The sequence below is a fragment of the Tetranychus urticae genome, chromosome 2 (assembly GCF_039701765.1).
Source record: "Tetranychus urticae isolate SD_2017Ah chromosome 2, NJAU_TeUrti_SD_1.0, whole genome shotgun sequence".
In the NCBI taxonomy this organism is placed as follows: domain Eukaryota; kingdom Metazoa; phylum Arthropoda; class Arachnida; order Trombidiformes; family Tetranychidae; genus Tetranychus; species Tetranychus urticae.
In genome coordinates, this window is record NC_142959.1 from 13962134 (window position 1) to 13979440 (window position 17307).

The following is a 17307-nucleotide window of genomic DNA, read 5'->3' on the forward strand; positions in this document are numbered from 1 at the left end:
ATCAATATCAGCCATTAACCTTGAATCTTGATGGTGGTTTGCAATTTGTTAATAGACATAGCAAGCCAGTTTTTTTATCCTGAATCTATGAGAATCAGAAATAATTTCGGTCTTTTACGATGGTTTGATTTGTGATATCTTTCAAAAACTTGAATAGTCGTTTACCAATCAAGTAATTTACACACAATAGATATAATAACTTAAATTATCAATAAAATTTAATTGAAAGGATTTTCCGCACTTTTTAAAGTATACAATTATCTGTTCTGCCATCTATGTAATTTTTTAATAAACAGTCAACGGACCGTTAGTAACGGTTAACAGGTGTTTAAGTTTTGGGTTTTTATATTGAAAATTATTAATTATTATTTACTAACTTGTCAACTTTTATAATTAAATTAAAAATTATTCAAAATTGCCCGTTGAAAGTCGCGTCGAAATTATAGCTTTAATGCGTGTTTTTAATGCATGTGAATTTTTGCAGCGATTACTGTATTTTGTAATTGAAATTCAACAAAGTAAGTGGTTTTGATTCACCTTGTTTTCAATTATACAATCATGTTTTTATTTGAGTATTTTGCTAAGCAATAACTTTTTTTTATGTCACTTTATTTTTGTTTTTAATGTCAAATGACAGAATAAAAAAAAAACAATTTCATTTGATGTTGCTTTAATAGTTGAAATAATTTAATTTAGTTTGGAAGTGAATCAGCTTAAACGATAATCCATTGATGATATTGGTGCAGTGTAAGTAAAAGAAGCTCTTGGTGTTGTGCTTCTCATACAAACACGGCATCTTGAGATTTTATTGTGAACATAAGCTGGATCAATAGTTTCAGATATTGGTCGACTAAACGTCCTGTTGGAAGATTGATCTAATGCTGCCAACCAGAAACTGGTTGATGTTGTGTAATAATTACATCGACCAACACCATGACATTCAATGAAAGGTTGAGGACGGAAATCTTCCAAGCAAGAGCCAGGAGAGTTAAGAGGTTGACCACTTCCACCTGGACCAGCATCAGTGTTCATAACAAAACTGTATCCAATCCAAAGACTTTCCCAATTGTTTGGACAATCTGGTGGATTATTTGTTTGACTGTGCATTGCAATAACTTGGGTACGAGCTTCACAAACAGTACATCGGGAAATGTACTCATTAATCTTTTGTCCCACAACTGGAGTTCCTGAGACAGGCTTAGGGGCTTCGGTACTGAGCCAATATGAATAGTCACTGGCCTGAGCATAGTGACACACCTGATCTTCCTGATCGCATACAATGTAAGGCATTGTACTGAAACGTCGCAGACATGATCCTGGAGAACCTAAATCTTGTCCATGAGTTCCATCATGACCCATGATATAAAGTAAAGAATAACCATCCCAAAGAGGCGTTGTATTGTTAGGACATCTGGGTTGATAAATTGTTTGTGAATGGCGCGTGAAAAAGTAACCACGAGAAGATGAAGGGCGACCTGTTAGTCCACGTCCACCTGCGAAACCAGGATTACCTCTAATTCCTTTAGCACCCAGTTTACCGTCGTCTCCTGGGTCACCAGGTAATCCCTGTATTCCATCTAAACCAGGTAGACCGGGTAATCCTTCATATCCTTCATCTCCTTTTAGGCCATCCGGGCCTTGATAGCCCGGTTCACCAGCCGGTCCTGGAAAACCTCTAAAGCCCATCATGCCAGGTATTCCCGCATAACCTTTATCACCCATTTCACCCTGAAATAATTGAATGAAGTTAAATCGAAATGTTAAACATTGTCTCAATTATGGTTTGTCACATCAAGGCTATGATTAAGCAAAATGAACATCTTTTCTCAAGAACGGTTTAGATTCTATTGCATTTAAAGTGTTTTGAACATCTATCTCATAATTATATCAAACATCAGCAACAGATACTAAAGAAACTTGGTTCTAATCTAAGGTAAAGTACAATCTAAATTTGTATTCAGAGGCCCTATTTTAATTATTTTATTGAATTTCATAATAATTCTCATCTTTTTAATTTTAGGCCTTTTCAGAAATGATATGAATGATTTTAAAGTGACTTACCTTGTCGATTTCATCTCTAAGTGGTGCAGCTACTCCTTTGCGCCCGATATCACCTTTAAGACACAAAAATTTAAGCAAACCATCCAAGTAACTAACCGATAAACTTACCTCTTTGACCTTTTTCTCCTTGATATCCTTTTGGACCCATTTCACCCATATATCCAGGCTCTCCCATTTCACCATCTACTCCAGGGGGTGGACTATAACCCGGTTCGCCCATCAGTCCAGGGAGCCCAGGGTCTCCTCGCTCACCTTTGAAATTGAAATAGACATATTAATATAAAATTTTCACATCTAATTTTATCATTAAAACAGCAGTTTTAAGATTCCGATGTCTTATTTGTGATCAAATAATTGACTTACCTTTAGGACCCATTGAACCAGTATATTCGACTGAAGGAACACCTGAGAATAGGAAAGAATAGGTTTATTTTCGGAAAATCTATTCACTGGTTGTTAAGTTGAATTATTTTACAATTGAAACTTTACACATGCAAAATCAGATGTATTTGATCTATTTATGTCATAATTGTGCCTACCTGGGTCACCAATATCTCCGGTATCTCCTTTAGGACCAGGATATCCTGTATCTCCTAATTCACCTTTTAACCCGGGTAATCCAGGCAAACCATCTTTGCCAGGAACTCCAGGTAATCCATAGAAACCAGGCAATCCTTGAATTCCTTTAATTGCTGAATAGCTTATACCTGGCTTTCCAGAAAAACCAGGAGGACCAATGGGTCCAAGATCTCCTTTTAGACCTTTCATGCCCTTGTATCCTAAACTGCCATCCCATCCATCATCACCGGGTTCACCTTTTGCACCTTTTCAAATTGAAACAAATCCATTAAATTAACTAATCTTTTTTAATTAATTTTCTCTAACCGCGGAACTTAGTTGAAATTACCTTTATAGCCTTTAAGTCCAAATTCACCTTGTTGACCCTTCGGACCTTTTGTTTAAAAAAATGAATATAGATTGATGTATCAGTATGTTAAATCAAATACGGAATCATAGACGTACCTGGAGGACCTGGATTGCCCACATTGCTAGGTTTGACGATGTCAATACCTCCTGGTTCACCTTCGTCACCACGAATACCTTTCAAACCTTTTGGACCTGGCAAACCAACCATACCACGAAGACCAGGATAACCAGGATCTCCATTATCTCCCCTTATTCCCTTTGGTCCTGGTTTACCATTTTCACCTTCAGGACCTGGTAGTCCTCGTAAACCAGGCAATCCGGGTAAACCTGGTAAACCATCTGGACCAGGAGGACCCTATCAGAATTTGATCAAATATTAACCATGAAAATTAAGGATTAGTCAAGAGAAACTTTCTGTTAACATGCAACAAAATACGAGAAATTATTTTTATCACATAATCAACAATCAGTGGACACTAAAAGTAGTAAGTCAATCTAAATCTTCAAATCTTGTAACAAAGGTTATCGTACGAAAAATTTAATTATGTTGGTTGATTTTAACCAGCGAAAACATGAAATGCACAAGATTTTCAAGACCTAAAACCTAAAATAATAGGCAGGTAATTTACCTTCATCCAACAAATGTTTGATTTGAGTTAATTGGTTAATTTAATCATTCAGCTGCTGAAAATCTCATAATTTATGGTGAATAGTGATTATCCTTTCTCTTTATCTGTTAATACTATAGTAATAAATGTAATGAATTGTCATCTCTAAGTCAATAATTGCTAAATAGTGACAAAGTTAAGAAGATATAAAAATACTAAAATTTTCTATTAGCTCTTTCAACAGAATTGTGATAAATAAAATGCTGTTACGATATTTTAAGTAACTAACTCTTGCACCATAACCGACTGGTCCTGGGTCACCTATTACACCTCGTAATCCTGGTAATCCTGGAGGTCCAGGTGGGCCTTGATAACCCATTGGCCCCATGTCACCCTGCATTCCCTTAAGCCCCAAATTGCTTGGGTCTCCTTTAGCTCCCTTTTTTCCAATAGGTCCAGTATCACCACGTTCCCCTTTTATACCGGTATCACCTCGTTCACCTGGCATTCCATTGAAACCTTGAGGTCCAGGTGGACCTGGTGGACCATCTTCAGCAGAGTCACCTTCATCTCCAGTTGAACCTGTACATAGTCATTGGTGATTACTGGACTGATCAAAAATCTTGAGTAAATTTACAATCTTACCAGGTAATCCGGGAAATCCATCAAGTCCATCTAACCCAGGTTTTCCCTGAGTTCAAAAAATTGGTTGTTAATTTAAATCTTAATTTTATCAGTTAACCAACTTACCGGCTTTCCTGCAAAACCTGGATATCCATCAAGTCCATTATCGCCCTGTTTAAATACGAAATCATATTTTAGCAATATTTTCATAAAATTGACCAACAAAAACATAACCACAAAAAAAATCTTATCGAAATCAGAGAAACTCAATTTTTTGTAAATAATCCAGAAAAAATCATGTGAATAATTTCTGAAAAATCAGTGAATCACTGACAGAAAACAGCTAAATACAGAGGTTAATTGTTACAAAATTAATATCCAAACACCCAAAAATCTTTATTAGCTTTGTTGACAACCCATTGACCTTTCTCATAATTTGATTATTAGTAAGAAACATTTTTTGGGTATTTCAATATTTGTTTAATTTCAAGAGTTTATTGACTATAATTTAAATCTAATAAACACTCCAAGTCAAACAGTTAAATCAAATTAATTAAAAATGATCAATGACTAATCAAAATTGCGTCGCATTAAAAGTCAAGATAGTTAGTCTAATAAAGTCTTTATTCGAGCTTCTATTCAACCGATTTCTGGTTCACTGGTTCAAACTTACCATTTCTCCAAGATCACCAATATCTCCGGGTAATCCCACTGAACCAGGTGGTCCGGGGTCACCTCTGAAGCCTTTGTCACCAGAGAAACCACGTTCTCCGAGTAAACCAGGGATTCCACTTTCTCCGGGTTTTCCAATATCACCAGGAATACCCTTTAGACCAGTTGAACCCATTGGACCTGGTAAACCAATGTCACCTCTTTGACCCTTCATTCCTTTAGGCCCTTCTGGACCCATTTCTCCTGTTAAACCAGGATCTCCATATTCACCCTGGAAACCTAAACAATTTTCACGAATATGTTTTAATGGACTTGTTTATACCATAAAATATATCACCTAATGACACCTCAAGTCTTAGATTGTTAACAGTTAACCAAATGATATGCTTACCTTTTCGTCCCACCTCCCCTTGTCCTCCAGATTTACCTCTATAACTTTCACCTCGATCTCCTTTAGGCCCAGGTAATCCATCAAATCCTTCTAGACCTTTTAATCCTAGCTCACCTTTGTTTCCTCTAGGACCGTCCAGTCCGAAGTCACCTGGTGATCCCTTGAATCCTAGTTAATTTGAAAATTGAACATTGAAAAATCTTGTAAAACATTGTATTCAGAAAACATAGATTCTGACTTTTCCCAGAATCAATACGTTTAAATCATTTTTTAAATAAGAATGCCAAGTTTTATATTGACATTATTTGATTTATTAATTATTTATTAATATTATTAATCTATGAATAGTTAGCTTAAGTTTGGAATAAGAACGATAACTCTGACAGATTTCAAGAGATTTTAATGGTGCATAGGACTTTGGTAACAGGCGTCAATACTCGAAATTGTAGAGTTTAGCGTTTTACTAAACTAATGATCAAAATTTTAGAAAACTTTAAAAATTAATAATTTCAGTGCTTTCAAATCATTAGCCATGGTTAATTCAGTAAATTTGGGTTCAAAATCTCTAATTCAATAAACATCCATCAAACGCTCTATTTAATAAGTAAATTATTAAATAGTTTTGATTGAAACATTGAGACTTTTCAAATTAGCTTGCCTAGATTGATTGATTCTGATCTTTGATGCAAATGATTGTAAGTGATCGATTTTTCGTCCAACTCCAAAAGATAAAGGTTATGAGGAGTTAAAAATGCACGAAATTTTAAACTATAATAAGTAAGAAATTAATATTTCTAACCTTTGAACCCAACGGAGCCTCTTGGGCTTATTCCTGGCTTTCCAGGTTCCCCTTTTCGCCCTGATGCACCAGGTAGTCCTCTTTCACCCTTTCTACCAGTTAAACCGTTCACTCCTGAGTTTCCCATTTCTCCTTTATCACCCGGCATTCCAGGAACACCAAACTTGATCAAATTTTCTGGTTTTGCGAACCAATCTCCTTTCTCTCCTTTGTCTCCGGGTTGTCCTCGAGGTCCTTCATCTCCAGGATCGCCTTTTATTCCTTTATCACCGGTGGTTTCAGGCCAGTAATAGGCAGGATCTCCCTTTAGACCTGGAGGACCCTGAAATTGTAACGAAATTCAAATTCAATCAATAATCTTCAAATTACTAAGTTACGAATTTATACGAATTTAAAGTCTAGCAAATAACCTCACCTGCCTTCCAATAGGACCTTGCTCTCCTTTTGGACCTGTTTTGATAAAAAAAAGGAACATTGTATTGGAATATAATTAAGTCGATATTTCGACTATTGATGAATTTGCGAGGATAGACTCACCATCATCTCCATAATCGCCTCTGTCTCCTACTCTGCCATGTATTCCAGGGAATCCATCTTGACCTGGTACTCCTGGTTTTCCAGGTTTGCCTGGTAAACCCGGTAGACCAGGATCTCCAGTAGGACCTCGAAGTGAGGTTTCATCATAGAGTGGAATTTCCACTTCTCCTTGATCTCCTTTCAATCCTTTACAGCCCGATATTCCCGGATTACCACGAACACCACTCATTCCTTTGACACCGGGTTTTCCTTTTATACCCGGTAGGCCTCCTAACCCAGGTAGTCCTGGTAAACCGGGTCTTCCTGGCCAACCTGGCATACCCGAAAATCCTTTTGACCCTTGATCACCTTTAAAACCTTCAATGAAAAATATTATGTTATTAAATTGAATGGATTGAAGCCAAAGTTAAAATTTCGAGACTAATTTAACTTTTAATAAACTTACCTTTCGCACCATCAGGACAGCTTATACAATCCTCTCCTTTGTCACCTTTACCTCCCTTTATTCCTGAAACTCCTGGTGGTGCAGGTTCACCAGGATCTCCTGGATTTCCACTCAACCCATAAGGCCCTTTGGGTCCTTGTTTGGGAATCCCTCGACCTGGTGTTCCTTTGTCTCCTGTATTACCGATATCTCCTCTCTCACCGGGTAGTCCTTTCAAAATTAAAGTAAAATTGTTAAAAAATTTGGATATTTATTGTCGTTATTTTAGGACGCATTCCAAATCGATTCCACATCTCTTCACAAAGAGCAAAATTACACTCACAGAATGATTTTACTCTTGAATTCATTCAACTAGGAGTCGAGTTAAACTTGATCAAGGATTTATTTTAATCAATCTAAAAATACAAACATACCTTCCCACCCAGGGAATCCATGAAGTCCAGGTGCACCTTGAGGTCCAACTGTATCATCACCTTGTTGCCCTTTTTCACCGGGTAGTCCATAAGGTCCTGGAGGTCCACGAATACCAGGTAATCCTGGCAATCCTGGATAACCTGAGTCACCAGGATCACCATGGAAAGTGATACCAACAAGTCCATCAGGACCAGGAGGACCCTTTGAACATTTTAAAAACGCACATTTGTTACCAATAGTTTCATTAATTGTACTCTTTACAAATGTATTAATAATAAACTTTGCCCATTATTTTTTTAATATTTTCAGTCAAAACTAATTTATTTTATTAATATCAAACATACTTACTAAACGACTGAACTGCTATTAACTTTATCTTCTATTTTTTAAAACCATAAATCATTTAACAGTAAATATAAATATAAATTAGATGAATTTAATCAAGTGTTGCTTGAGTTTGTCAACTTTTCTAATGATGAGTGGTTAATATTGTTAAAATTAACTTACCGGAAAACCTGGTGGACCGGGATCACCAGGATAACCCATTGGTCCAGGTAAACCCCTTTTCCCATCGGGACCAGCTACTCCTTTCGGTCCGGGTGGTCCGGGTGATCCTCGTGCACCTTTCGTTGGTCGAGATATCTCAATCAATGCACCCTTTGGTCCAGGTGGCCCATCTCTACCAGGATCTCCAACATCTCCGATAAAACCCTTTAATCCAATGGGACCGGGATTTCCATCGACTCCGTCTACTCCTGGTTGTCCTTTTTGACCCTTAATACCTTGTTCACCGGTTGGTCCATCCTCACCTCTAATACCACGCAATCCCAAATCACCAGGATCACCTTTAACACCAGGAGCACCGGGAAATCCTATAAAACCTTGTGCACCATGAATTCCCTTGAAATGGAAAAAGTAAATTCAAACAATGAAAACATCGCACATTCACTTTTCACAAACTTGCCAAGCCTTAATGGCTTGACGAATAAAATGGCAATTTTTAAGCATAAAAGTCCAAACCAAACTGACCTGATCTCCTTTAACTCCTTTGTCTCCTTTGTCTCCAAGATTACCTTGAAGATAAAATTGGTATTCATGTATTAATTGTTAATTGTGAAATTTTTAATGTAACTTGCATAATCGCTTACCTGGAGTACCCCTTTGACCAGCGATGGCTGTTGAGCTTGTATGTTGTTGGGCATCATTACCTGGATCACCTCTTTCTCCTCTTTCCCCTTTCAATCCTTTTTTAATTAAAAACATAATAATAAGTTTATAATATCAAGTTTACAAATTAATATCATTTCGATTTTACAAATAAATGCAAAAATTTATCAAAAAATGTTTATCAAAACTAACCAACAATTTGATAAATTAACAGATCAAGACTTACCTTGCGGTCCGATTGGGCCAATCGTTGTTTCACCTGATTCTCCTTCAGGTCCCACAACACCTTGTGGCCCTTTAGGTCCAGGATAGCCAATATCACCCATATAACCTGGAGGTCCGTCATCTCCACTATCACCAGTTAAACCAGGGAATCCTGGTAAACCCGATTCACCAGGATCTCCCTTGATTGCTCGTGAATTAACTCCACCTTCACCAGGTTGACCTGGAAGCCCGTCCAGTCCTTTATCACCGCGAGGACCAGGAAATCCATCCATTCCTCTGGGTCCCTTAGGACCTGGTATACCATCAGCCCCATTACATCCCGGATCCCCTGAAATGCCAAGTTGTGATATTATTCATTTTCTACTTTCTTTATATTCAACTTACCAGGTTCTCCCTGTTCACCGGTGTAACCACGAAGTCCATTCAATCCAGGCTTACCTTTAATTAAATGTATAGCAAATGATATTAACACGATATTTGAAATAATATTGGAAATAAAGTTCATTCCTTCAAACTTAGAATTTTTTGTTTTCAATTTTTCACATAAATGGACAGTTATACTCACCAGTTGGTCCACGAAGTCCAACTTCTCCTTTATAACCCTTTGGTCCTGGAGGACCCTGTTTTCATGATTGTATTAATTACTGTTGCTTCAGAGTGGTTTACAATAAGCTTACCCAATCTCCTATTTGACCTCGCTCTCCTTTATCACCCACTGGTCCGACCTGTCCTTGCACACCGTGTTCACCCATAAAACCCTGAAAATCAACAAATAATCATTTGATTCCTCCATTTGTATTAACATGTTCAGTTGTAAATACCTTTGGTCCTACATATCCTGGAGCTCCCTGGAAAATCAATCATAATTTAACAATAAAATTTAGATCAACAAATTAAGAGTCGATTTAAACTTTAACTTACAGTGTAACCATCTTGTCCTTTGCATAAACATGGCTTTTCGACACATTCAGAGCAAGGCTAAAACGCAAAGCATAAAAGGGTTTTCAGTTAATTCAAAATAAATTGATGATGGTTTTATAATAATTATGATTTTGGTTTTGAAAATTCATTTCAAATTTGGCTTACATTGTAGAATCGTTGTCGAGCTCTTCGGCTTTGTTGACGATATTGATTAAGAGATTGGTTTGGTTCCTAAAATCAAATGGAAATGAAAAAATTAAAGTAAATCAATTGTTAATAACAAACTGTTATTTACTAAATACATAATGCATTCGCAATTTGATGTTGCTATCCAATTAACAAGCATCAATCCCAATTCGAATGCTCATTAATCAGCTATTTAATGAGTTTAATCGACTGAACCAACAGCCCTAACCAGTCTAATTGGATTTTGATTTTCGTCCAGAAACCAGAATTCTGATGCATAGATGCATAGTTTTGAGCTTTCAAAATTCATCTTTACTAGCAAATGTTTGTTACTAAAAAGACACAATTAACACAAACTTCACATTTATGCACAATCTACACGGATCTAGACAAATACTGGAAGAAAAATGTTCCAAAACAGGTCAAAATAAACTTCTTTTCTGATTTAGACTCTGATAATTGGTAGGGGAATGAAAACTGAGTCCACTTGTACAATTTAAAAGTTTCTTTGATAAACAGTCTTTGAGAAAATCGAGTTCGAAGTTGAAACTTCGCTCGTCTTTTGTCAAGTCGTTTGATTTGATTATTTAGTGAAACTCATTTTTCTGTTGTAACTTTTGATAGTGAACCAGAAAATGTACATGTTTCGATGAATAACATTTTCTGTTCCCTTCAAAATAGATCACTTCGATTTTTAATTAAACCGTCCGAACTCTGCGACCATAAAAGTTACATTGCTGAAACTTATTATTGACCCATAAGAATTGTTAGTGAATATCATGCTATCAATATTTTTTTCAATTAGTCAATAGTTGTCTTGATTTTTACCATTAACCAGAAAACTTTATACCTCGATATTTCGAGATTGGACGCGCGTACAATCATAATTATTTCACTAATCTATTCCTTTACTGCACATTATTTCAATAGAGTCAAAAAACTTTTCATTATCGCATTTTGATCACGATATTTGGGTTTTAAATGGACGAGAAACAACTTATTCAACAAAATAAACTCATATTAATGCACATCTTGGTAAAAGAACCAATTTTCTGGTTCAACTTACAATTGAAATGAAAAGAATGATGCCAAAGGCTCTAACATTTGAGTAGAGACTTTAGACTTATTGGGATTTGTAGGGAAATAAAAACTGTGTCCATTGGTGCAATTAAATAGTTCATCCAATGGACAGTTTCTTAGAAAATCGAGGTCAAACTTGAAACTTCGATCGCGTTTTGTACAGTTGTGCGACTAAATTTTTTGATGAAACACATCTGGCTTATGTAAATTTTGATAGGCAACCAGAAAATGGTCTGATTTTGAGTAAAAACATCTTCTGTTTCTGATAAAGCAGATCAGTTCGATTCGCAATTAAACCGATCGCATTCCGTGATCATAAAAGTTACATGGCTGAAACTTATTTTTGACACATAAAAATTGTTTGTAAACATCATAATTTGAATGATTTTTTCGCTTAATCAATAGTTCTCTATATTTTGGATATTGGCCTTAAAACTTTGTGTCTCGATATTTTGGGACCCGTTGCCTCTACAATCATCAATTTTGACCAAGTATTAGAATGGATTATGGGCTATAACATAAATTGACTAAATAACAGATAAAAGGTCAGCTTATCTATGAAAAAATGAATATTCTTTCAACAAATAGATTCATATTTGAATACCATTTAACTTTATAAATCAAGTCTCAGATCTGACAACTAAAGTTTTGCGATGCTATAACTTTGCTTTGTAAGATTTTGAATAAATCAATATTTCAATTTATTTTAGCCCATCATGCATCCTAATATTTGGTCGAAAAATGATGGCTGTACAGACTACCGATCTCGAATTATTGAGACTCAAAGTTTTGAAGAAAATGTCCGAAATTAAGAGAAATATTGATGGATTGCGGAAATCATTCAATCTATGGTGTTTACAAGCAAGTTTTATATACTGATGCGAAGTTTCAGTTCTCTAATGGTTGCGGTCACAAATTGCGATCGGTTTAATTGCAAATCGAACTGATCTGCTTTAAAAGAAACAGAAGATGTTTTTACTCAAAATCAGACCATTTTCTGGTTGCCTATCAAAATTTACATAAGCCAGATGTGTTTCATCAAAAAATTTAGTCGCACAACTGTACAAAACGCGATCGAAGTTTCAAGTTTGACCTCGATTTTCTAAGAAACTGTCCATCGGATGAACTATTTAATTGCACCAATGGACACAGTTTTTATTTCCCTACAAATCCCAATAAGTCTAAAGTCTCTACTCAAATGTTCGAGCCTTTGGCATCATTCTTTTCATTTCAATTGTAAGTTGAACCAGAAAATTGGTTCTTTTACCAAGATGTGCATTAATATGAGTTTATTTTGTTGAATAAGTTGTTTCTCGCCCATTTAGAACCCAAATTTCGTGATCCGAATGCGATAATGAAAAGTTTTTCGACTCTATTGAAATAATATGCAGTAAAGGATTGGACTAGTGAAATAATTGTGATTTTATGTACCACCAATCTCGAAATATCGTGGTATAAAGTTTTCTGGTTAATGGCAAAAATCAAGAGAACTATTGACTAATTGAAAAAAATGTTGATAGCATGATATTCACTAACAATTCTTATGGGTCAATAATAAGTTTCAGCAATGTAACTTTTATGGTCGCAGAGTTCGGTCGGTTTAATTAAAAATCGAACTGATCTGTTTTAAAAGGAACAGAAAATGTTATTTATCGAAACATGTACATTTTCTGGTTCACTATCAAAAGTTACAACAGCAAAATGAGTTTCACTAAAAAATCAAATCAAACGACTTGACAAAAGACGATCGAAGTTTCAACTTCGAACTCGATTTTCTCAAAGACTGTTCATCATACAAACTTTTAAATTGTACAAGTGGACTCAGTTTTCATTCCCCTACAAACTATCAGAGTCTAAATAATCAGATATTTGTGACTTTTTGTAAGAGCCTCAATAAATAATTAGACTTCACTTATTGCTAAAATTGTTAACTTTCATCCTTTAAACTCTAAATTTAGACAAATCTTAGTTAAACCGTTCATTTTATGATAAATCCTTCAAATTTTCACTCAATCCATAGCCAAATTTACAATTTCCAATCAATTTCAGATGAGCAGACAAAATTTCATCTCAATTAACATATTTTTCTCAATGCAAACAGGAACCGTTGAGCATAAAAAGCAACTCCAATGAGCGCAATGTTAAAAAGTAATGTTATTTCTTCGCTATCATTAGTACAGGACAGAAAATGTATAATTTTTTATCCTGTCCATAGTATGGACTTCATATAACAAATTACAAGGATCAAATATCAATCTTAGAGGTCAGTATAGCTAGACTAGCACATAATTTGTTTACTTGTCTTTACTAATGGCTATTCGCATTTTTCATGTTCACTTCCTTCTTCCCATTTTTATGTTTATTTTGATTTTGATCCAGCAACTGTTAACAAGATCCTTATGTCTTAGCAATTTTCGAAAGGAAATCATCTTCATTCTCTTACTTTTTCCCTTTCCTATCCTTTTTGCATCTTCATCTTCTCTAGTAAACCGTATAAATGTTGTACTTATAGCAATAACCATGCAAACTCGTAACTTAAACAACCTAAATTTAGATCAGTCTAGAGTCTCTTCAGCTTCAAATTAGTTGCTTTTACCAGTAAAATTATTAAAAACAAATGCAAATTCAAATAGTTTACAGTTTACTCTATCTTCATCATCCTCATCATCCATCTATATATTGAAATTGCTTTGATTTCTGGTTAAGCAGTTCTGTATTTCACCAGAAATTAGTCTACAAATGTAAACAAACCCAAATCAGCAAAATTAATAGCTTTTGATGAAGTCAAGCTACAAAATTTAACGAAATTTAGATTTTAAATATTTTATTGAAAATCAGAATCAATGGTTAATAAAACAACAAAACTAAAGGGATTGAAACAAATGAAGCTGAAATTATTGAGATGAAATTGTTGGCAATCGATTTATGCATTTCAGAGTTGATATTTTAGTCAATTAATGGCTTACAATTTACATATTTATCTAGCAATCAGTCAGTTGAATGGGTCAAAATTACTTACCGAGTTTGTTAAGGTTGAAAGACATATTGTCACAAGAAATAGTAAGATGTGAATATTTATATGTTTCATTTGGCTTAATATTTGTAGTTAAATAATCAACATTAATTTAACAGTAGATTAAAAATGGTCAATAACCAACATTGAAATTAACAAATTAACACCTAATAATTTAACAATTGACTAATATTAAAAGTAATAACAAATTGTTTCCATAAATATCGGATTTCACTTGAGTTTGTTTAAACCGTGATCAAGTGGTGAAACTAATCCATGAACACACAAAATATTGAACTAATACAAATGAAACTGATGAAGATTATAAAAGATTAAGATGAAATGATTGAAATTAAACCATATTAATTGCAATATAAATTAATTGAATAAGTTACTAGTTGAAAATGAAATGAAACTGTAGCAGTGAAAAAAAGTATAAACACTAAGATTTTTGGTTCAAGAAAACTGCTAACGCTTGAGTTTAGTGTTAAATTTTACATCAGGAAGAAGAGGATGGGGAGAGACGAGGATGAAGATGAGGATGATATGTAGGAAAGGATGAAAAAAAAGAAAGACGAGAAGGATGAGAAAAAAGAACGATAAAGAAGCTATGAAATTAGCATGAAGAGTAACTCAAAAAATCACTATTCTCCTCCTTTTTGTCTTGGGATGTTATTTGCAATTAGGTTCAGATTTTGATTTTTAACCATTGATTTTATTAACAAAAGATTTACACGTTAGTTATTAAATTTTTCATTCTTAATTTAGTGTTTCGGGTTAATTACTTTGGTCAATTTCTGGTTTCTTCTGGGTTTAATAGTTAATGATAGTTAAAGGTTTTGTATTTCGATTGGGTTGAGTTTACTTCTTTAGGTTTTTGTTGGGCTAACAAGTGATTGTTGATTGAATATTAAAGAGTTAATGTTAATTATGTTTATGTTGAGAATTAACTTTCTAGTTGAATCTATATTTTGGATAATTTTGAAATTGCTTTACACTCATGAAAATTGTTTTTTCAGTTGAGCATGAATTTTTCTGCTTCGTTTTCTGGATCTATTTTGAGAAGACAATAAATAAAGAAATGTTGAGAATTATTGGTTTAGATTAAATTGAATTGAGATGTTTTATTTGCCTGTGTATGATTAGGTGTAATTTTTAGCTCATTGATTTTGCACTTGATGAAACATGGGTAATAACAAATAACAGGCTTTGACTATGAAGGCATGGAACTAGGATTCATAGGATTATTATAAAAGAAACATTTCTTTGATTTGGTTCGAAATGATTAACTTATAGATTATTGTTGAGATTGAAATGGCAAACAAATTGTTTTTTGTTGCTATCAGCAACTGGTTAAGGCATTTTTTGGTAAAATAGTTGGGTAAATGTGTGATAATTAAAAAAACATTGATTAATTAAAAATTATAGCACTGGGAGTGTCGAATTAATTCAATTTGGCTGAACTAGTGAACAATTCTAATGGAATATCTATTACAAGCTGTGAGAGGACGAAATATATTGTGTCTTGAAAAATTTCCATGTGAAAAGTAACGCAGCGAAGTTAAGGGTGTTTGTTGAAATGATTGAAAAGGTTGTTGTAATATTTGTACGTTCTGCCACATAATCGACATCGATAGAGAAATAGGTGAGATGTAAGATGATTTTTGACAACACGAATTTTGGTTGATTTACCAGCATGAGAATGGCAGGATCCTTTGTGCGGTGGGTATAAACATAAATAGAATTTATCCTCTCTGCCGATAACCGACGCAAATACCTGTTCCATCATTTCTTTATTGATTGAACGTTTTTCATTGAAAATTTGGTATCCCAGGCCGGTTGGGTGGTGAGTAAAAATGTACTCATCATCAATTTCCAGGGCATCATCAGCAGTATCGTTTGAACGGTTAACCATCGTCATGGTTTGGTTTGTGTCAACATCTATAGATATTGGATCTTCATCATTAAATGAGATCAATCCAATCCTGAGATCACTCGAATCAGTTTCTTGGTGCTTGTAAGATTCATCGCCAACAAATTTTTTATTTAACTTGTTAATAGTAGCTTCGTCATTTGGTGATTTTTGTTTCCGTTTGGCTGCACCAAGCAATTTGTGATTTTCATTATTATTCTGGTTTGATATTTCACTGTCAACTTGATCATAAGCAAAATTAATCCTGTTTAAAGGAGATTCATAATAGTTAGTTTTTCCACCATAAACTATATTAGGCATCAATCTATGGCCATTTGTTGGGGCTTTTCTTAAAGATGGCGTGACAGCCATGCAAGTTTTCTCACACGTTTTTTCAGAAGGTTTCGTACGAGGAATAAAGACTTGAATTGCTTTGTCAACCATAAAAGGGGATTGAGTTTGAATGCCAATGCTTCGGTAAGAAACTGGGGGCATAAAATCTTCATCGTAGTGATCATTATCGTCGTCGTCATCATCATAACTACTGAAATCGTCATCATCATGATCAGCTTTAACAGCGTCTTCGTCATAATCAACAATATTAAGGAAGCCTTGTTTGCATTTCAACTCCATTATGTTGAATAAGGGAGGGTATCGATAATATTAGATAAACTTGGTTATATGTCTGTCACATTAAAGCTAATTGTTGAGAGACTGGGCTTGAATAGTGTTTATAGATGTCCGTAATTGCACTGTAAGGAAAGAAAAATAATAGAGGTATTAGTATTAAATTTAAAATCAGAAGTTTAAAGGGATAACATGAGGTTAGTAATCTTGGCTTTTTCACAAATATACTTAGGATGTTAGGTAAGCTATCGTATGATAATGAGAAGTACTTTGTAATACTGTTTGTTTCTTTTAGAAGAGATACACTTACCTTTGGATATGATGATAGTCCAAGTTAATTCAGCTTACATATTGTCATCTATACGAAAATAGAAAATCGAGAATCAATAAACGTCAACAATAATTCAGTTTTTTGAAACAGAAGAGAAGAAAAGTAACTGCGAAAGTATGAATAAATAACAAGTGAAGAAAGAAAAGCAATAGATAAAGAGAAATGATCCAGGCATTTGTTGTTTTACTAGCATGGTTAGCATAAGGCAAACATAGACTTACGGTCTTTGGGCATGCTTTTTACACTTTTTGATTAAACAATTTTCTTGACTGGTGCAGTTTCTATGAAATAACTCCATGTAATTTCAAGATTAATACAATGTATAAATAATTGAGTATCTCATCACAACCAAATGTTTACCTCGTGT

At 34.5% G+C, this 17307-nt stretch overlaps 2 protein-coding genes and 2 long non-coding RNA genes across 5 annotated transcripts; 2 read left to right on the forward strand and 2 right to left on the reverse strand.

Annotated features, from left to right (window-relative positions):
- Positions 1 to 589: 589 nt before the first annotated feature.
- On the reverse strand, positions 590 to 14605 carry LOC107362619 (uncharacterized). Its single transcript, XM_015929719.3, has 28 exons — positions 14077 to 14605; positions 9957 to 10022; positions 9792 to 9848; positions 9692 to 9718; positions 9548 to 9628; positions 9436 to 9490; positions 9255 to 9308; positions 8872 to 9198; positions 8627 to 8722; positions 8508 to 8551; positions 7986 to 8378; positions 7478 to 7679; positions 7065 to 7274; positions 6620 to 6976; positions 6498 to 6532; positions 6083 to 6404; positions 5284 to 5451; positions 4894 to 5171; positions 4347 to 4391; positions 4242 to 4287; positions 3886 to 4178; positions 3085 to 3343; positions 2969 to 3013; positions 2601 to 2885; positions 2425 to 2466; positions 2170 to 2313; positions 2062 to 2114; positions 590 to 1728 (listed from the first exon to the last, which is right to left on the reverse strand). Exons 1-28 carry the CDS (start codon positions 14143 to 14145, stop codon positions 709 to 711), a joined length of 5073 nt encoding a protein of 1690 aa, XP_015785205.2. The 5' UTR covers positions 14146 to 14605; the 3' UTR covers positions 590 to 708.
- On the forward strand, positions 1724 to 2769 carry LOC107362662 (uncharacterized). The gene is made up of 2 exons (XR_001568733.3): positions 1724 to 1933; positions 2021 to 2769. It is a non-coding gene; the product is annotated as an uncharacterized LOC107362662 (long non-coding RNA).
- On the forward strand, positions 3348 to 3876 carry LOC149093945 (uncharacterized). The gene is made up of 2 exons (XR_016198549.1): positions 3348 to 3473; positions 3829 to 3876. It is a non-coding gene; the product is annotated as an uncharacterized LOC149093945 (long non-coding RNA).
- A 563-nt stretch (positions 14606 to 15168) lies between the features above and the next one.
- Positions 15169 to 17302, reverse strand: LOC107364567 (uncharacterized). Of its 2 annotated transcripts, XM_015931992.3 has the most exons (3): positions 17162 to 17302; positions 16920 to 16967; positions 15169 to 16734 (listed from the first exon to the last, which is right to left on the reverse strand). In XM_015931992.3, the coding sequence occupies exon 3, from the start codon at positions 16613 to 16615 to the stop codon at positions 15632 to 15634; it is 984 nt and encodes a 327-aa protein (XP_015787478.2). In that variant the 5' UTR covers positions 16616 to 16734; positions 16920 to 16967; positions 17162 to 17302; the 3' UTR covers positions 15169 to 15631. The 2 variants fall into 2 exon arrangements, with proteins under 2 accessions (XP_015787478.2, XP_025016768.2); XM_025161000.2 differs by lacking the exon at positions 17162 to 17302 and having other exon boundaries at positions 16920 to 17080.
- Between the last annotated feature and the right edge of the window lie 5 nt (positions 17303 to 17307).